The sequence below is a fragment of the Chiloscyllium plagiosum genome, chromosome 12, assembly GCF_004010195.1.
Source record: "Chiloscyllium plagiosum isolate BGI_BamShark_2017 chromosome 12, ASM401019v2, whole genome shotgun sequence".
In the NCBI taxonomy this organism is placed as follows: Eukaryota; Metazoa; Chordata; class Chondrichthyes; order Orectolobiformes; family Hemiscylliidae; genus Chiloscyllium; species Chiloscyllium plagiosum.
Genome location: NC_057721.1, coordinates 79,362,344 through 79,383,847, shown reverse-complemented (window position 1 = coordinate 79,383,847; position 21,504 = coordinate 79,362,344). Strand labels below are relative to the sequence as shown.

The window sequence follows — 21,504 nt, the reverse complement described above, 5'->3', positions numbered from 1 at the left end:
TATCTGATGGTCTTTCCGGGTCAGTCGACTGTTTTATTTCATCCTGTACTGCCCAGTGACACTGAAGCTCATTGAAGGCCATCACCCCTCTCTCAGCAGGAGGAAGGGGGAACTGATTCAGGAACTTCATGGCAGTGAACCACAGATGAAAATTCACAGTCCTACACTGCCTTCCAAACACTGATCAGGTTGGGGGGGTCAACAGCAAATGATTCCCAGGCCTGACTAATTAGCAGCTCCTGCAAGTCCAGGTTAATGAGATGTAAATGCGCTGGCAATGTGAAGATGTGAGAGGTGAGGTACAAAGTGTAAAGCTGAGCATTGGCTCTTCTGTCTTCACATTCTGCAACTATCCAGAAGATGACTGAGATCTTGCCCCATGCACTTCTTCTTCCAGCCAGACCTGCAATGGAAAACAATGTTAAAGCTGGAAAAAGCAGGAACTTTGAACAAGAAGAGTCCCATTCATTCCACTCAGCTATATGCCATTCTAGTCCAGAAATAGGTCATTCAGCCCTTTGGGTCTCACATTTAGAATATTGTGAGTAATTGTGGGCCCCATATCTCAGGAAAGATGCACTGGTCCTGGAGCGAGTCCAAAGGAGACTCCTGAGAATGAAGGCTGAACATATGAGGAATGTTTGAGGACTCTGGGTCTATACTTGATAGAGTTTAGAAGGCTGAGAGGGGATATAATTGAAACTTACAGAGTGCTGAAAGGCCTGGATGGAATGGGGTTTGGGAAGATATTTCCATTAGCAGGAGAAACCCCCTAAGACTGGAGGCCACAGCCTTAGAGTAAAGGGAAGACCCTTTAGAACGGAGATGAGGAGAATCTTCTTCAGCCAGAGAGTGGTGAATCTGTGGAATTCACTGCCACAGAAGGCGGTGGAGGCCAGGTCATTGAGTATATTTAAAACAGAGATAGATAGGTTCTTGAGTATCAACTGGGATCAAAGGTTACAAGGAAACATATGTGAGAATTGGGTTGTGAAACTTATCAGTCATGACTGAATGTCAGATTAGACTCAATGGGCCAAATGACCTAATTTTTACTCCTATACCTTATGGTTTGTAAACAGCATGGTATTAAAGTGAAGTCCAGATTCAACCTTCCCCAGTCAATTGTTTTTTTACCTCCCTGCCAAATGGTGCAGAATCCTGGTTCTACTGGGGCTGTCACTTCAAATCTCTGTTATGTTTACACCACTGAGGCCCACCAGGATTCATAGTGTCCCTACAGTGCAGAAAGAGGCCCTTCAGCCCATTCAGTCTACACTGACTCTCTGAAGAGCACCCCACCCAGCACCATCTCATCTCTATAATCCCACATTTACCATAGCTGGTCACTTGCCCCACAGATCTCTACAAACTACGGGGCAATTTAGACTGAGGAGTGACCTTGTAGAGTGGCAGAGATACAGTAAATGGACAAGGGCTTTTCCTTGGGGTAGGGGAGCCCAAAACTAGAGGGTGTAGGTTTCCGGTGAGAGGGGAAAGAGGGACCTATGGGGTAACTTTTTCACACAGAAGGTGGTGCATGTCTGGAAAGTACTGCCAGAGGAAGTGATGGAGTCTGATACAACTACAACATTTAAAAGGCATCTGGATGGGTATATGAATAGGAAGGGTTTGGAGGGACATGGGCCAAATGCTGGCAAATGGGACTTGACTGATTTAGGGTTTCTGGTTGTCATAGATGAGTTGGACCAAAGTGTCTGTTTCCCTTCTGTATATCTCTATAGCTCTAATCCACCTAAATTACGCATCTTTGGACTATGGGAGGAAACCCACACAGCCACTGGGAGAATGTGCAAACTCCACACAGACAGTTACCCAAGGCCAGAATCGAACCTGGGTCCCTGGCGCAGTGAGGCAGTAGTGCTAACCACAGAGTGACCTAAAAGGTGAATCTGATGGCAGGGTAAAATCACAAATAATCTTTATGTATGTGCTGACAATATTCACAGCAAAAAGCTGAGCCAATCCCATCAAGTCATTCAACCCAATTGAAATAAGGGCACGCTGCCTCAGAAATGGCTGCACTGTGGATCTCCCTTTTGAGAAAACAAACTTCTACCTTTTTAAGAAAGTGAGGCAAGCATTGAACTTGCTGGTGCATGTTCTCAGGAACGGCTGTTCAAATCTCTACCCTCTGGTATGACCATGAGAAAAGCCTGAGGTGTCACCAGCTGCAGAAAGTTGGCCGAATACCAACATTGACGACATTGGCTGCAAGTTCCATGGGTGTCCTGAGAGAACTCATGGTAGGCAATGACATCCTTCATAGCTCAGGCATGTTCTACCACAAAAATATCCTAAATATCCTAAAAGTCTCAGATCCCCATCACCTTGTCCAGTTCCCACCTTCTAAACAGGCAACCCTGACTTTCAATTTCACCATTTCTCTGATTCAATCGACTTTCTTCATACCATGATGATGTATTGTACTGTGAACCCTAGCTCTTCACCTTGCATTCCCTTTAAGTCTGGTTTCTGTCATATTAAATTGTCATCATGGTTCACAGAGGCAGCGAGAAACTAAATAATAAAGCAGGGCTCAAAACATACCAGATATCCATTCCAAGCTGAGTAACAACCACAGACTTTACACATTGAATATCATCAGTGATATCATCATCCAGCAAACCTACAATAAGAAATGAATAAATTTAGCTTTAGTTTTTAGTTGCTCTTTTACAACAAAACCATTGTGCCATTAGAGAGAGCCAAGCTGAAGTTAGGGGGTATTTAGGGTAGGCCACACAATCCCAGCAAACAACTCAATTGATAGACTCAAATAGAGTTCACATCATTAAAAAGTGCAAGTTTTTCTTGCCCCACTGTGTCAACGGAAAGAGAGGACAAGCGGCAGTTTAACCTGATGGTCACCGCATTTCAGACAAAGGGGCAGCTTCAGAAGGTCGGCCATCATGGTGGGGATTGAACCAATGTTGTTGGTACTATCAATGAATCTCAAGCCAGCCATCTAAACTAACTGCCCCCAACATCAACGATACCTCACAAACAACAGTGACATCTCTTTCTAATCACAAGGTGATTTCCCCAGGAAGGAATGGTGACTGAAGGAGAGTTACATACTGAGCATTACATCAATCGAGGAGCTGTGTTTAGTTGACCAATATCTCACCTTCCAGGGAATCTCCTGTTTTCTGAAATCTAAGATGGCCCATGTTCTAGGGAAGGACAAAGAAAAATCTTCCAAGACACTCTGATGCTCACCTTGAAGTACAGCAACTCTATTATCAATGACCCTGGGAAGTCCTGAGGATCAGAGGGACCTTGTATGACTACTGGTCATTAGGACAGGTAGATAAAGTGGTTAAGAAAGCATATGGGATATTTGTCTTTATTAGTCGAGGCATAGAGTTTAACAGCAGGGGGCATTATGCTGGAACTGTATGAAATGTTGGTTGGGCCACAGCTGGAGTATTGCATGCAGTTCTGGAATCCACATTATAGGAGGGATGTGATAGCACTGGAGAGGGTGCAGAGGAGATTTACTCCTGGTGCCTGGGCTGGAGAGTTATGAAGAGAGATTGGATAGACTGGTGTTGTTTTCCATGGAGCAGTGGATCTGGAAGGGAGGGCATGATTGAGATGGATAAAATTATGTGGGCATTGACAGGGTAGACAGGAAGAAACTTATCCACTTGATGGAGGGATCAGTGACCAGGGATATAGTATCACAAAGCTAGTCCCTTTTTGTTTCTAAAAGCTGTTCCTTGGTTCAAGGATACTCTGACCTTGATTTGTTTCAGAGGGGTAATAAACCAGGCTGGGCTCTGAATCAGTCTGGTTTGGTACAGAGATGAAAAAGATTTTGAGAGGCCTTTTTTATATGTGTAAACAGATGAGACTTCAGGCCAAAGTGGTCATGTTTTAGAAGTGACCTGTATAAAGAGAGGAGAGTGGTCAGTTCTTTAGCTGAACTGAGCAGTTTTAGTTCAGTCTTGAACGGGTTGGAATTTCAACAGGGAGCTGTGTGGATACTCTCTCTCTCTTTCTGCCCTTCAACTTCAATCTGTAAGCATGTGATCCATTCAAACTGATTTTTAAAGGGAGTTTGCTTATTGGGGCAGTTGTGTATATGTGGAACAGAAAAAAGGACCCCTACAGAACTCAGTCTTGTTGGATAGTCTTTATTCTGTTCTTTGTGTTTCATTGTGTAATTTTGTGAATACATTTTTGTCTGTTTTAAAATCTCGGAGCCAACCCAGCTAACTTAATCTGGGTAATTTACACTACACCTACTGAAATAAATTGCAAGGTTATGGGCTGAGCTGACTGCTGAAGCAGGTTTTGAGTGGTCTAGCTGAGTCCATAACAGACTGGGGGCTCTTGGCAGGATTGTAAACAGCGAGTGGTCGGTGTTAGTGTTTGTATTTCGGATGTTGGTTTGGGTGGGTAGACAAAGTTTGGGATAGGAATGGCTCTTTCAGTCACCAAAAGGTTTCTGGATGTGGATGCTGTGACTATGGATGTTTTGCAAAAATTGAATAAGACCAAGCTGCAGGAATTAGCAGGGAAGCTGGAATTGGAAGTGTTTGCTTCTGTGGGGAAATGAGATTACAGCAATAGCTCAGCATTTAAACTTGCTGGAGAAACCATTAGAATCTATAGAGATGGCAAGAATTCAATTGCAAATGAAGCAGCTTGAGTTAGAGGTGAGAGGTAAGGAAAAGGCAGTAGAAATGAAAGTTTGAGTTACAATTAGAAGCAGAAGAGAGGGAAAAAGAGTGTTTGAACTTCAAAAACTGACACTTAAAAAGGAAAGTCAGCTTAAAAGGCTGGAGATAAAGATTGAGGGTAGGCTCAGTGAGGAAGTAGTGAAAACTCATGTGGAAGAGCAGAGAGTTAAAACAGCGAGGTCAGCAGCTGAAGGGGCTGATGACTATGAGCAGGTCCATAAAACATGGTTTGGCTTCCAGAATCAATTTCAGTCTCTGAGGGATAGAAATTGGGGTAAAGAGAAATCCTCATCTGGAAAGGGAATGGTAGATCTCAGTGAAGATCATCAGGATAACCTACCACAGGGTAAAAAAAACACCTTTGAGGGGGACAAAGAAGTTAAAAAGCTCCGGTGTTTTCATTGTAATAAAACACAGTGTTGGTGGGCTCAGAGAAAGCCAGATGTCGGAAAACCCGATGAGTAGCAAAAAGCTCAGGGGACGTTAGACAACTGCTTCAGAGCGTACAAGATGATCAGAGGTTGATTAAGGAGGAAGTGCCAGATCTGCTTAAAAAATATACATGCAAGGGTAAAGTTTATTCACATAGGCCAGGAGTAGTAGGTAAAGAGGTTACAATATTAAGGAACACAGGAATCCTTTCAGTCTTAAAGCTGAAGGATGAGGGACTATTGCTAGAAAAGGTTCTGGTAACAGGAATTCATTGTGAGACAAAGAGTGCTTAGTTATGTAAAATGAGGCTAGAGGATCCAGAGAAACGTAGAGAATTTGTAGTTGGAGTACTGGACAAACTCTCAGCTTCAGGAATTCAATTTGTCCTTGGAAATGATATAGCTGATTCACCGGTAGGTGTGCTGCCTACTCTAGTTGAAAAGCCAGTGGAGATGCAGGCAACTGAAGACATGAAGAATGTTTGTCCAGGAATTTTCCCAGATTGTGTGATCACAAGATCACGGAGGCACAAGTTGAAGCAGAAGAGATCAAAAGACACAGATAAGGAAGCTTACATAGCATTATCCGAGATCTTTTTTGATCAGATAAGTGGAACAGAGAAGAAGCAAATAGCTAAACATGCCAGTATCTTTAGCTCTACTAAACTGATTGAATTACAGCAGAAAGATGAGGAGTTAAAACAGTTAAATCAAAAGGCATCTTCAGAGAAAGAAAGTTAATGCATTCCTGTGTGTTATTACTGAACAAATGATGTCTTAATGAGGAAATGGAAACCATCAAATATCTAAGCAGATAATAAATGGACAGAGATTCATCAAATTGTTTTGCCAGTAGGGTCTCAAAAGGAGGTGCTGAGAGTGATGCTGATAGCTTCCAAGCTATCACTTGGAAGTCGTTTCAGGGTGAAAACACAGGCTAAAATGCAAATGCATTTTTACTGTTCAACAGTACAAGTTGTCATTGAATTACTGCAAGGTGTAGTTGAATTTTGCCAGACATGTCATGCATGTCAGCTAATCGGAAAACCACAGGCAGTAATAAAACCTGCACCTTTAATACCTATTCCAGCATTTGAGGAATCTTTCACAGATTCTTGATTGATTGCGTAGTTCCCCTACCTCAAACAAAAAGTGGGAATAAGTATTTATTAACAATAATGGATGTGTCGACTAGATTTCCAGAGGCAATCCCATTACACAACATTACAGCTAAAAAGGTTGTCAAAGAACCACTTAGATTTTTTACTCGATACGGCCTGCCAATAGAAATCCAGTCAGATCAAGGATCAAACTTCACATCCAAACTATTCATAGATAACTTGGGAATAAAACAATTCAAATCTGCCGCATACCATCCAGAATTGCAGGGAGCACTAGAGAGATGGCATCAAGCATTAAAGGCAATGTTGAGGGCTTATGGTCAGGATTATCCAGACATTTGTACTTTTTGCGATCAGAGATGCACTGAATGAATCGACCAAATTCAGTCCATTTGATTTAATTTTGGGGCACTAAGTAAGAGGACCGTTAAAATTGATTAAGGAGAAATTAATAAGTCAGAATTCAGAGATCACCCATTTGAAGTATTTGTCAAATTTTAGAGAATGACTAAATAGAGCTGGAGAATTGGCTAGACAGCATTTAAAAGTATCAAAGTATACAATGAAACAGGAAGTGGATAAGAAATCAAAAATTCACAATTTTGCATTTGAAGCTGAAGTATTGGTGTTACTTCCAGTAACAGGAGAGCTTTCAAAAACAAGGTTAAGTGGACCTCATCAAATCGAGAAGAAATTAAGTGAGGTGAACGACTTGATAAGGATTCCAAACAGGAAGGAATCTCACAGAGTGTCTCATGTGAATATGCTCCAAAGTTATTTTGATCGGGAAGGAAAGCAAGAGAGAAGGTGTTAATGATTATAGCACAGAAGGAAAAGCCAAGTTCAGAGGATTCTGAATTGGGCATTCCTCAAATCAAACTGGGCATGCTGTGGATGGGGATGAGGGACAGAAGCAACAGCAAGTAAAATAGATGGTCAAGGAGCGAAAAGCAAGGGAATAATAGCAGTCATGAAGTGATATAGGTAAAGAGTAGGTGTTAATAGCAGAAAATAGATCAGCTCTTCTGAGAACAAATCCCCATTCCAATAGGCCGCTTTGCTTTCATGCTCATATTTCTCTTACAGGTCTCAAAGCAAGTTGAAGGAGGAGCACTACATTTTCCACATTGGTAGAAACTCTATTGATACTGCCAGACCTGCTAAGTTTCTCCAATGCTTTCTGTTTTTATTTCAGGTCTCCAACATCCAAGGTACCTTGCTTTCCATTGGCATTGTACTCACTGGCGTTCAGAAGAAGGAGAGGTGATCTTTCTGACAACCTGCAGCTCTTGACAGGGTGACTGCTGCGAAGATGCTTTGACTCTTACATTGACATTCACCATAGTTGCTGAGATTAATTCAGTGGTGGGCTTTCTCACATATTCATTTGTTCCACGATTAGTGTGGCGTATCATTCACAAAGTTCACTGCAACAGCTTACCAATCCTCCTTTGACAGCTTCTGCCTTAGCTAGAAGGACAAGGGCAGCAGATACATGGGGATGCCACCACTTGAAATCTAGCACCAACCCCCCCCCCCCAAACCACTCGTCATCCTGACATACAAATATATTGCCATTCCCCTAGTGTTGTTTGGTCAACGTCCTGGGAGAGACGTTCTCTCTCTAATGACATTGTGGGTGTCCCTGCTCCCCTGGACCTTCACATGACCTTCTTGAGAATGATTAGGGATGAAGAATAAATATTGGTTTTGAGCCTCTTGACCCATGTTCCTGCCAGGCAGGTGCCCACTTCCCCAACCTACTCTTCAGGCTCCATGCCATCGTACACTGTAGGCCGGGAAACTGAAACACTGAAACATTCATAAAGCACCTTTTACATTTTCAGGGCCTCTCAAACTGTTTTACAGCCAATCAAGTAATTTTTGAAATGTGCCAGTTTTGCATTGCAGGAAATTGTTTTATTCACTTGTGGGACATGGGCAATCCTGGCAGGACCAGCATTTATTGTCCATTCTTATGTCATTGAGAGGCTGGTGGTGAGCTGCCTTCTCAAATCACCACAATCCATGTGCTGTATGTAGTCCCAAAATGTAAGTTCCAGGATTTTGACCGAGTGATGCTGAAGGAACAGCGATATATTTCCAAGTCAGGATAGTGAATGACTTGGAGGGGAGCTTGCAGGGAATGGTGTTCCCATGTATCCGCTGCCATTGTCTTTCTAGATGATCATGGTCATGAGTTTGGTAAATGCTATCTAAAGGTCTTTGGCGAATTTCTGCAGTGAATCTGAGAACATAGAACAATGAACTTGGAACATTGAACAGTCATAGAGTCACAGAGTCATACAGATGTACAGCATGGAAACAGACCCTTCGGTCCATCTTGTCCATGCATACCAGACATACCAAACAAATCTAGTCCCACCTGCCAGTACCCAGCCCATATCCCTCCAAACTCTTCCTATTCATATACCCATCGAGGTGCCTTTTAAATGTTGCAATTGTACTAGCCTCCACCAGTTCATCTGGCAGCTCATTCCATACACGCACCATCCTCTGTGTGAAAAAGTTGCCTATTTGGTCTCTTTTATATCTTTCCCCTCTCACCCTAAACCTATGCCTCCTAGTTCTGGACTCCCCCACCCCAGGGAAAGACTTTATCAATTTACCCTATCCATGCCCCTCATGATTTTATAAGCCTCTATAAGGTCACCCATCAGCCTCCGATGCTCCAGGGAAAACAGCCCCAGCCTGTTTAGCCTCTCCCTGTAGCTCAAATCCTCCAACCCTGGCAACGTCCTTGCAAAGCTTTTCTGAACCCTTTCAAGTTTCACAACATCTTTCCAATAGGAAGGAGACCAGAATTGCACGCAATATTCCAACAGCGGCCTAACCAACGTCCTGTACAGCTGCAACTCCCGTACTCAATGCTCTGACCAATAAAGAAAAGCATCCCAAACACCTTCTTCACTATCCTATCGACCTGTGACTCTACTTTCAAGGAGCTCTGAACCTGCACTCCAAGGTCTCTTTGTTCAGCAACACTCCCTAGGACCTTACCATTAAGTGTATAAGTCCTGCTAAGGTTTGCTTTCCCAAAATACAGCATCTTGCATTTATTGAAATTAAATTCCATCTGCCACTTCTCAGCCCATTGGCCCATCTGGTCCAGATCCTGTTGTAATCTGAGGTAACCCTCTTCGCTGTCCACTACACCTCCAATTTTGGTGTCATCCCTCATCAATCCTCTTTGTTACTTCCTCAAAAAACTCAATCAAGTTTGTGAGACATGATTTCCCACTCACAAAGCCATATTGACTATCCCTAATCAGTCCTTGCCTTTCCAAATACATATACATCCTGTCCCTCAGGATTCCCTCCAACCAGTTGCCCACCACAGAGGTCAGGCTTATTGGTCTGTAGTTCCCTGGCTTGTCCTTACCACCCTTCTTCAACAGTGGCATCACGTTAGCCAACCTCCAGTCTTCTGGCACCTCACCTGTGACTATCGATGATATAAATATCTTAGCAAGGGGCCCAGCAATCACTTCTCTAGCTTCCCACAGAGTTCTTGGGTACACCTGATCAGGTCCTGGGGATTTATCCACTTTTATGTTTTTCAAGACATCCAGCACTTCCTTCTCTGTAATATGGACATTTTTCAAGATATCACCATCTATTTCCCTACAGTCTAATCTTCCATATCCTTTTCCACAGTAAATACTGATGCAAAATACTCATTTAGTATCTCCCCCATTTTCTGCAGCTCCACACAAAGGCCGCCTTGCTGATTTTGAGGGGTTCTATTTTCTCCCTAGTTACCCTTTTGTCCTTAATGTATTTGTAAAAATCCTTTGGATTGTCCTGATTTACCAAAGCTATATCATGTCCCCGTTTTGCCCTCCTGATTTACCTCTTAAGTATACTCCTACTGCCTTTATACTCATCTAAGGATATACTTGATCTCTCCTGTCTATACCTGACATATGATTCCTTCTTTTTCTTAACCAAACCCTTAATTTCTTTCAACATGCAGTATTCTCTATACCTACCAGCCTTTCCTTTCACCCTAACAGGAATATACTTTCTCTAGATTCTCGTTATTTCATTTCTGAAGACTTCCCATTTTCCAGCCGACCCTTTACCTGCACACATCTGCCCCAATCAGCTTTTGAAAGTTCTTGCCTATTACCATCAAAACTAGCCTTCCCCCAATTTAGAACTTTAACTTTTATATCCGGTCTATCTTTTTTCATCACTCTTTTAAAACTAATAGAATTATGATCACTGGTCCCAAATGCTCCCCCACTGACACCTCAGTCGCCTGCCCTGCCTTATTTCCCAAGTTTTGCATCTTCTCTCATAGGTACATCCACAGACTGAATCAGAAAATTTCCTCGTGCACACTTAACAAATTCCTCTCCATCAAAACCCTTAACACTACGGCTGTCCCTGTCAATGTTTGGAAAGTTAAAATCCCCTACCATAACCACTCTATTATTCTTACAGATAACTGAGATCTCCTCACAAATTTGTTTCTCAATTCCCACTGACTATTAGGGGGTCTATAATACAATCCCAATAAGGTGATCATCTCTTTCTTATTTCTCAGTTCCACCCAAATAACTTCCCTGGATGTATTTCCAGGAAAATATCCTCCCTCAGTCCAGCTGTAATGCTCTCCCTTATCAAAAACGCCACTTCCCCTCCTCTCTTGCCTTCCTTTATGTCCTTCCTGTAACATTTGTATCCTGGAACATTAAGCTGCCAGTCCTGCCCATCCCTGAGCCATGTTTCTGTAATTGCTATGATATCCCAGTCCCAAGTTCCTAACCATGCCCTCAATTCATCTGCCTTCCCTGTTCGGCCCCTTATATTGAAGTAAATGCAGTTTAATTTATTAGTCCTACCTTGTCCCTGCCTGCCCTGACTGTTTGACTCGCTTCTGTTCTCAACTGTACCAGTCTCAGATTGATCTCTTTCCTCACTATCTCCCTGGCTTCAGAATCTCAACCTTTTCCCTTCCTATGCTGTTGGTTCCAATGTGGACAATGACCTCCTGCTGGTCCCTTTCCCCCGTGAGAACATTCTGCACCCTCTCTGAGACATCCTTGATCCTGGCACCAGGGAAGCAACACACCATTCTGATTTTTCGCTGCTGGCCACAGAAACGTCTGTCTGTACCTCTGACTACAGAATCCCCTAATACAATTGATCTCTTGGAACCCGTCTCAACTATACCAATCTCAGATTGATCTCTTTCCTCACCATCTCCCTGGGTCACACCCCCCACCTTTGCATTAAAACCAGTCTCAATACCAGAAACTTGGCTGTTCGTGCTACATTCCACTGACAATCCATTACCCCTACATTTTCCAAAGCATACCTGTTTGAAATGGGGTAACCACAGAAGATCCCTGATCTATCTACCTACCTCTCTTACCTTTCCTGGAGTTAACCCATCTATATGACTGTGTCTGCGACTTTTCTCCCTCCTATAATTGCCATCCATCACAGCCCCTTGCTCTTGTAAGTTCCCCATTGCCTCAAACTGTTGCTCCAACTATTCCATTCAATCTGATAGGATTCGCAACCAACAGCATTTATTGCAAATATAATCCTCAGTAACACGTAAACTCTCCCTAAACTGCCACATCTGACAAGAAGAGCATATCACTCTACGAAAGGCCATTTGTACTTCCAAGTGACAGACCCAGAAAATAGCACTGTCTTATTCCTCTACAAAACACTGCTCCAGGCTAACATAATACTTATGGCTTATATTTTATGTTCAATCAAGAGACATATCTCAATAAAACATATAATCAAGAAAGAACACAATATATTCATTACTGCTGACTGAGAGCAAGGCCCCAAAGCCACATTTAAATCTATTCACTTATCTGTCTCTGTGCTCTGACCTCTCCCAAACAGGTTCCTCATGCTCAGTTGTGAATTTCACTGTTTGTTCATTTTCCCAGATGCAGTTCGGTGTCCAGTGATACATGAATTAAACAGCAAAGACAGTAACTGCTGTGTCGGGGAGCAGTGTGGGTTTCCCTCTCTCTCTCTTTCTCTCTCTCTCTTCCCCTCTCTCTCTCTCTCTATCTGTTCTGCACTGACCTCACCAATACAGCACAAGATCAGGCCCTTTGGCCCATCATGTCTGTGCTGACCTTAACATTATTGTAAACTAATCTCACATGCCTGCACATGGTCTGTACCCCTCAAATCCCTACCTATGTCTGTCTGAATGTCTCTTAAATGTGGCTATCGTCTCTGCTTCTACTGACTCCCCTGGCAGTGCATTCCAGAAACCTACCATCCTCTGCATAAAAATCCTGCCTCTCACATTTTCTTTAATCTTTCCCCCCCTCACTTCAAACGTAATCCTCCTAATATTTGACATTTCCGGTCTCTGACGATCCACCCTACCCTTGCCTCTCATAATTTTATATACTTCTCTATCAGGTCACCCCTCAGACTCTGACACTCTAGTGAAAACAATCCAGATTTGTCCATCCTCCCTTTATATCTGATACACTCCAATCCAGGCAACCTCCTGGCAAACCTCTTTCCCACCCTCTCCAAAGCCTCCACATCCTTCCTGTAGTGTTGCAACCAGAATTGCACTCCATACTCCAAAATGTGGCAATCCAGCTGTAATATCACTTTTATATTCAATGCCATAACCAATGAAGGCAACATACCATGTGCCTTCCTTACCACCTTATCTAGTTGTGTTATTACTATCAGGGAGCTTTGAACTTGTACCCCAAGATCCCTCAGTGTATCAATGCTCCTCAGGGTCCTGTCATTTACTGTACATTTTCCATTGATTTGATCTGCCAAAATGCATCACCACATACTTGTCTAGAGTAAACCCTGTTTGCCATTTCTATACCCAACTTGCCAATTGATCAATATCCTACTGTATCCTTTGGTGATCGTCCTCACTATCCACAACTCCATCAATGTTTGTGTCAGCTACGAACTTACTAATGAGACCACTTACATTTTCACTGAAACCATTTATACATTTTACAATCAGCAGAGGTCCCAGCTCTGAACCTTGCATAACACTAGTAATCACAGAGCTCCAGTCAAAACAACACTCCTTCACAACTATCCTCTGTCTCCTGTGACCAAGCCAATTTTTTTATCCAATTTACCAAATCAATGTGGATCCCAAGTGATTTAATCCACTAGACCAGACTACCATGACAAACCTTGTCAAATGCTTTAGTAAAGTCCATATAGACATCCCTATCCTCAGCAATCATCTTTGTCACTTCCTCGAAAAACTCTATCCCGTTTCTGAGACAAGACCACCCTTGCACAAATGCTGACTATTTCTGTATAGCCCATTCTTTCCCAAATGCGAGTAATCCTAGAGCCTAATAGTCTTCTCCAATAATTTGCCTACCACGATGTAAGGCTCACCAGCCTAAAATTACCTGGGTTATCCCTCTTGTCCTTCACAAACAACCAACCAACATTGGCCTTTCTCAAGTCTTCGAAGGCCTCACCTGTGAGACCTCACAGGAATGTGCTGGTCCTGAACTCTGATCAACTGGCCTTTGAAAGATTTATCCTCAGACTCCCCCAATCTAATTTCTCCACTTCCTGCCTAATTTTGTATTCATATTACTGATCGTCTAGATGCTGCTACTGTACATTGGTGATAGAGGTGATTGATGTTAGGGTTGGTGTAAATGAAGTGGGCTGCTTTGTCCTGGATGGTGTCAAGCTTCTTGAGTGTTGTTGGAGCTGCACCCATCCAGGCAAGTGGGGAATATTCTATCACACTTCTGATGTTTGTCTTGTGGACATCAGGTGGACAGAATTTGGTGAGTCAGGAGGTGAGTTCTTGCTGCAATATTCCTAATGTCTGACCTGAACCTTTAGCTCCTGTATTTACTGTACATACTCGAGTAATAGTCATATTTTTATGACTACTTTTTAAGGTAAAATTTTGGGGGTCAACTATTACATGGATACTACTTTTGAGGGGCTGAAAGAAATGAATTATGGTAATTCCAAACACCTGGAGTGGAACTAACAGCCAGAGGACTGGAAGACCGGGAGCAGAGCAGAACAACCAGCAGATTGGAAAACTGGAACGGAACGTGGCGGCCTGCACACTGACTCATAAACGTTGATCTGTTATCTGTGAAGAACTGGGGTCAACTTTTACATGAGATAAATGGAAAATCCCAGGTTATTTGGCCAAAAATAGGGGGTTGACTTTTACATGAGCTCGACTATTACTTGAATATATACGGTATATGGCAAATCCAATTTAGTTTCGAGTTAATGGTAACCCCCATGAAATAAATAGTGTGGGATACAGTGATGGTAACACCATTGACTGTCAAGGAACAGTGGTTATATGTTAGATGTCTTGTAGTTGAGAATGTCATTGCCTTGCACAAATGTTGCTTGCCACTTGTCAGCCCAGGCCTGCATACTTTCCAAGTCTTGTAACATTTGGACTGATTCAGTTTTTAGGAGCTGCAAACTTAGTAATCAAATTGCAAACCACAACCTCCCACAAACGGCAATTTTAATGGCCAGATCATCTTTGTTCTTTCAATTATGTTGGTTCAAGGTGAGAAATTAACTCTCCTGCTCATCTTTGGAAAAGTGCAGCTACCTGAGAGGGCAACCAGGGTCCATAAGGCTGTGCCACTGACAGCGCTGCACTCTATCAATATCGCAGGAGCTAGAAACGCTGCCTTGGCAGTTATGCTTCGGAGGACACTTTAAACTCACATCCTCTGGCTCAGAGGTTGAGAGTGCTATTCATGGAACCACAGCAGGTACAAGACAAAAACAAGATTGATGTAGTGTTGGTCAACTTACTGCTACAGTTGATTTGACAAAGATTGTAGCTGAATGTAGGTGTACCATCATTGCACCACTCCTTGTTGTTGATCTGGAAAATCCCATAGTTAGTTGATGTGATTATTCCAAGATAGCGGTAATGTCTTTTTAACGTTGTGTTGTATCCACTTTCAATGTCAACCATACACACCCCTAAAATTAAAACAGCACAAGGACACAATTGGCTGTAATATTTCACAAACACAAGTTTGACTCACTTTTAACCTTTACTTTTTTGGTTTGCTCACAGTCACAAGAATTCGGTCAAGTGCACTCGCTGAAAGATTTTCCAACTATCAATGATTACTCGGACATCCCCAGAAACTGAAAGTTAATTCCATGAGCAATGAAGACTAGCAGCAGCCCTGAGAAGCAGATTCACAGGAGAGGTTTTTTTTTGCCTACTTTGCAATGTTTTGTTGAATCTGGAAATGGAGAATTAAAGCCTATTTGGCAGAATTAGGTGATTGGTGATGCAAAGTAACCAGGAAACCTAACCAGAAATCAATGTCCAATTCTGGGGTTTGGCAGTGAATGCAGTGTTGTTGGTTTTCAGCACAAAGAGCAAATTGTGCAAAGATTTAACTCGAGTTAACTTGGCATTTGTAAAATGTTTCAAACAGCTTGGCCATCCATAGCTCTCAGATAATTGCAGGTTCTTGTTTATACTTCAGTTAGTGTTAACAGTGAATGCATGCTGTACGGAGTCACGTGACATCTAAAATGGGCACCAACTTCACTGTTTGGAAAGTGATTGGTGAATTCCTTCTATTGTGTTCATCATATACCAGCTCAGAAATGCCCAGAAGGTCTCTGCTGGTGTTTCTACTCCATGTAAGCCTCCTCCCACTTTGCTTCATCCCACCCTTTCACCGTAACCTAAATCCACCATCCCATTTCATCGACCATCTCTGTTGCTCAAATTGCGAGGAAGGTTTAGATCAATTTTTGGAATGTTACTTCAGGATCTCCGGACAACATTTTCAGTACATGTAGAACACTACATTATTCAATGGCCCCAAAATCTCCTGCAGTTGAAATCTTTCATTTTGTTTTGTTGCTCCCTCTGTTGTTCTGTCATAAATTTGCTCCACTTAGATTTCAGTTACGTTGCACCTCAGGCCTTTCTCTGACTTTTACTTTGATAGTTAAGTGTTCTCTAGGGAGTAGTGATGGTGGAAATTCAAATTCAGTTTGAGTGAGAGCACCTCAGGTCTCAAAGCAGTGTCCTCAACCTAAACAAGGCCAATTACTGACATATGGAGAAAGAGTTGCCTAAAGCAGGAAAAATTGACTGAGGGGAAAATTAGCAGATAAGCAGTGTTTCAGCAATATTTTGTAACACTTAGCCAAAATTTATTCGGGTCTAAAACCATGATTAAATAAGAAGGATGTACCACCTGTGATTAACAAAGATAGACAAGGAGAGTATGCAATCAAAAACCAAGGTATACAAAGTAACAAAAATTATTGGTAGGCCAAAGGATTGGGAATCTTGAAGGAACCAGCAATGCATGACTAAAATGCCAATGAAAAGGAAAAAAAAACTGTGAAACTAAATTGACAAGAAACATAAAAACAAACAGAAAGAGCTTCTGCAAGTTTACAAAAAGAGAGTAGCTAAAGTGAATGTGAGGCTCTTGGAAGATGCAACTCTCGGGAATTAATAAAGGGAAATGGCAAATGAATTAAAACAATATTTTGTTTTGGACTTTGAGTGAGAATGCTATGAGCATCTGAAAGATAACATGTAAGCAAAATGCTAATGGGAACAAAATTCTTCAATAGTCACCATCAGGAGGGATAAAATATTTGACAAACTTATAGCTGAGTAGTTGCCAGGACCTGCTGGCTTGTATTCAAGAACTTTAAAGGAAGTGGCTTCAGAGGTAGAGGAAGCATCGGTTGTAATATTCTAGAACTCACAAGAAACTTGGAGGGTTCCAGCAGATTGGAAAATCACTAATGGGCCACCCTTGTTCAAGAATGGAGGGACAGAGAAAGTAGAAAACTATAGCGTAATACATTGACAGAAGTCACATGACACCAGGATCTCGTACAATATGTTTATTTGAAATCACAAACTTTCGGAGCACTGCTCCTTCGTCAGGTGTCATGTGACTTCTGACTTTGTCCACACCAGTCCAACACTGGCACCTCCACATCACACCTATCATTGAAAAAGAGTTAGAGTCCATTATCAAGGAAGACATTTGGAAAAGCTTAATGCCATCAAAGCAGTGTCAACATAATTTAATGAAATGGATTTGGAAATGGAGGGATAGAGATGAGATGGAGATCAAACAGAGCACTACAGGACCTAACATCAAATCTGATGAAAAGTCACAACCTAAATCTCTTTCTCTGCCTTCAGATGCTGACTGAACTGTTGGGTTTCTCCGGCCACTTTCTGTTTTTATTTTTGGCCTACCTGCAGTTTCTTATTTGCTGAGACCTGAAGATGCACCGACGTGAGGAAGGTAAAACCGTATTTCAGCTGTTTCCCCCTTCTCTCCTCTAATGCTTTCTCTTCCTGGTAGCGGCTGGCCCCCTGTAGCTGGGGGCTCTGTAAAGCCCAGCCCGACATCACACAGTGCATTGACTCTCTAACTCACTGACAGGAACCTAACATGAACACTATTGTGACAGGCAATGAGGTGAAAGAGAGGGCCTAGTGCGGATACATAAATGCACTGGGCTTTGTTAAAAAGCAATGAAACAGTGAGACTCACAGTCCGCCAATCTGTGCCTGTGAAATCCATCTAATCCTTTATCCTTCAAAATCCGAGCAAATTCGCATTTCTCATAGACCTTGGCACCTATTGACATAAGCAGGAGACTGAGAAGTAGGAGTGCCCTCATTAGCTCAGCTGTCTCAATTGATTCTGCTCTTACACGGAAATATTATGTTCAGCTCACAAAGATCCGCAAAGACAAACCTGGAAAATAATGAGAGAAAGAAAATGCATTTTGAATGACAAAATGTGCCAATGATTTAATGATAATCGGAATAAGGGGAAGGAAGAGAAACAGCTGGGGGACCAGGACAGCTTTGCCTAATCTCTCCCCTCTATCTTTCTGAAGGCTGGATACAACAGCTTTACTTCTCATTGCCCAAGAGATGCATTTGTCATATGTTAGACAGGTTCTCTGCCACAGAAAGTGGTTGAGGCCAAAAACAATGAATGTTTTCAAGAAGGAATTATAGACCTTAGGGTGAGAGGGATCAAAGGGCATGGAGGTAAAAGCAGGAACAGGGACTGAGTTGAATAATCAGCTCATAGGGCTGAATGGCCTACTCCTATTTTCTATGAGTGACTGAAGTCTCTTCACCTGATGAAGGAGCAGGGCTCCAAAAGCTTTGTGATTTTAAATAAACCTGTTGCACTATAACCTGGTGTCATGTGAATCCTGAGATTGTACAGGACATTGGTAAGGATTCTTCTGGAATACTGTGTCCAATTCTGGTCACCCTGTTATAGGAAGGGTTCAGAAGAGATTGACCAGGATGTTGCCGGGTATGGAAGATTTGAGTTAAAAGGAAAGGCTGGGACTTTTTTCCCTGGAGCGTAGGAGGTTGAGAGATAACCTTGGAAAAGTTCATAACATAATGAGGGGTATACTTCATTCCCAACTTCCTGACTTACCCCTACATTCATTGATTTCCTCAGTGTGTAAATTTCCATTTTTTAAATTTAAGTGTGGGATTAGGCACATTTGGTGATGACTAACACACCATCCCCATCACTGCGAAAATGTCCAATTGCCCATTGATCAGCTCTGCTAATTACTCTGCTAGTAATCTGTACTAAACCTGAGGTGATGGTTATTGTCAATGGACTAAGACTCCAGAGACCTGGGAAATGTTTTGGTCAACTGGGTTTAATGGAAAACGATGGAATTTTAATTTATTTTTTGAAATAATCTGGTATCAAAAGTCTGATGACCACAAACCATTGGCAATTATTGTAAAATCTGTCTTCCAGATGGGCCTAGCTTATATTTGACTCCAGACCCACAGCAATGGTGTTGACTCTTACCTGCTGTCTGAAATAGCCCAGCAAACCGCTCAGTTCAAGGGCAAAGAGAGCTTGGCAGGACGTGCTGGCCCAGGCAGCAATGTTCCCATCCCATACATTAATTTAGAAAAGGAACCCAAATGGGGAGTGGCCTACAAAATGTGCCCTAAAAGCAGACTGCCCACTGTCTCCAGGCAGGGGAACAATAATCTACAAAGTCACAATCTTGAAGAAGGAAAAGAAAGTCCCACAGTCCAGATTCTACTACCTTGTGAAATGTCCTGCCCATGTCTCTGACATCTGCAAGTTGAGAGTCAACCTGTTGAGTCCATGGTAGAAACCCATAATCCTGAGAAGGTATCGTTCTTGAATTGAGGGACAGCTGAGGAGTCACTTGGTTCTGCTCCAGGGCTGACAGCTTGGATTTTGTGCTCAGTTCCCAGGAGTGATAATTGAACCAACGACTTTCTGACTCCCAGGTGGGATAGTCTTACCCCATTGAGCTGGGCAACTTGATCATCCTTAACTAGGCAGTCATTCCTTTAAAGATACACAGGGTGTGACAGATGGCAATCCACCTGACATGCATAGAATTGGAACCAGTCCCACCCAATGACTCAGCTCAGACAGTGCAAAGATATTAATGTAAGATCACAGAAATTAGGAGAAGGAGCAGGTCATTTGGCCCCTCAAGCTTGCTCTGATAGTCAAAAAGATGCTTTCATTCATTCACAGGCTGTGAACATCATTGGTGAGGCCAACATTTGTTGTCCATCTCTAATTGCCCAGAGGGCTGCTAAGATTCAACCACTTTGCTGTGGGTCTGGAGTCACTTGTAGGCCAGTCAGTGTAGGGATGACAGATTTCATTCCTTGAAAGGCATTAAGGAACCAGATGGGTTTTTCTTGATAATTCACAATTAATTCATGTTCACTATGAGACTCTTAATTCCAAAGTTTTATTGAATTGAAATTCTAGTATCTGCTGTGGTGGGATTCAAACCCAGGTCCCCAGAACAGTACCTGAGACCTGGATTGATTGTCTAGTGATAATAGCACTGGGCCATCACCACACACCCCCATTTTTAACTCTACATTTCTGTCAGCACTCACACCCTCAATCCTCTTGTCAATCAGTAAGCTATCCAAAGAAGAAGTGAGGACTGCAGATGCTAGCGAGTCAGAGTTGAAAGGTGGGGCGCTGGAAAAGCACTGCAGGTCAGGCAGCATCCGAGGAGCAGGAGGGTCGACATTTTGGGTGTAAGCCCTTCATCACGAATGTGGGAGGTGGGAAAGGGGCAGAAAGATAAATGGAGGAGTGGAATTGGAGCTGGGGGCAAGGTAGCTGGGAAAGCAGCTAGGAAAGTAGGTGGGGGTTAATTGTGACAGGTCTGTGGGGAAGGTTGGAGTGGATAGGTGGGGAGGAAGATGGACTTGATTATGTTTAATGGTCCCATTGTGCTATTGGAGGGGAGAATTCTGAACACTGGCAACTCTCTGAGATTTTGTATTATCTGTGTCTTATATGGGAAACCCCTTATTTGAAACTGTGCTCCCTGGTTCTAGATCAGCCCCATGAGGTAAACCCACCCTACCAAGCCCCTCATATTTTACAATCCAGTCTCATTCTTCTAATCTCTAATCTGCCAATCCCTTCACTTAAAACAAACCCCTCAATCCCTAAAACATTTTCTGAACAGCCCACAATGCAGATGTGCCCCTCTGAAAGTAAGATGTACAAACCTGCACAAAGTATTTCAGCAGAGGTCACACTAGAGAGAGAGAGAGAAAGAGTTTTAGAGAGTAGATTTTATTTGTCATTTCTACCATATACAACCGATACAGTAAAAACGAGACAGCATTCCTGCAGGACTGAGGGTGGTACATGGACAGCACAAACTACACGATCGTACATGGCATAAAGTGCATAAAAAGTGCAAATAACAACAAGTTACAGAGTAACAGAAGGATAATGAATAATAGACATTGCTCTTGCAGCAATTCGAAGTTGTGAAAAGAATTTCAGATGGGAAAGAGTCTGATTATACAATGTTAAGGAGCCTGTTGGCTTGGGGGAAGAAACTGTTGCACAGTCTGACCGTAAGAGACTGAATGCTCTGGTATCTTCTGCCAGATGGCAGGAGGGAGAAGGGTTTGAGTGAGGGGTGTGTGGGGTCTTCCACAATGCTCTTCGCCTTTCGGATGCAGCGTATGGGAATAAATGTCTGTAATAGTGGGAAGAGGGACCCGATGATCTTCTCAGCTGCCCTCACTATCTGCAGTAGGGTCTTACAATCCGAGACAGTGCAATTCCCGAACCAGGCAGTGATGCAGCAGCTCAGGGTACTCTCAATGAACTCTCTGCAGAATGTGGT

General features: G+C 42.7%; 1 protein-coding gene across 1 annotated transcript; it reads right to left on the bottom strand.

Moving 5' to 3' along the window:
• Positions 1 to 336: 336 nt before the first annotated feature.
• Positions 337 to 17,973, bottom strand: LOC122554856 (lysozyme C-2-like). Its single transcript, XM_043700202.1, has 4 exons — positions 17,844 to 17,973; positions 15,052 to 15,264; positions 2,572 to 2,650; positions 337 to 403 (listed from the first exon to the last, which is right to left on the bottom strand). The coding sequence occupies exons 1-4, from the start codon at positions 17,971 to 17,973 to the stop codon at positions 337 to 339; spliced, it is 489 nt and encodes a 162-aa protein (XP_043556137.1).
• Between the last annotated feature and the right edge of the window lie 3,531 nt (positions 17,974 to 21,504).

Coding starts and splice junctions, on each gene's coding strand:
- LOC122554856 (XM_043700202.1), bottom strand. CDS start 17,973: ATGAGGGCACTCCTACTTCTCAGTCTCCTGCTTATGTCAATAGGTGCC. Junction 15,265..17,843: donor CAGGCACAGATTGGCGGACT/GTGAGTCTCACT, acceptor TTTTAATTTTAG/GGGTGTGTATGGTTGACATT. Junction 404..2,571: donor CAGCTTGGAATGGATATCTG/GTATGTTTTGAG, acceptor TTTCCATTGCAG/GTCTGGCTGGAAGAAGAAGT.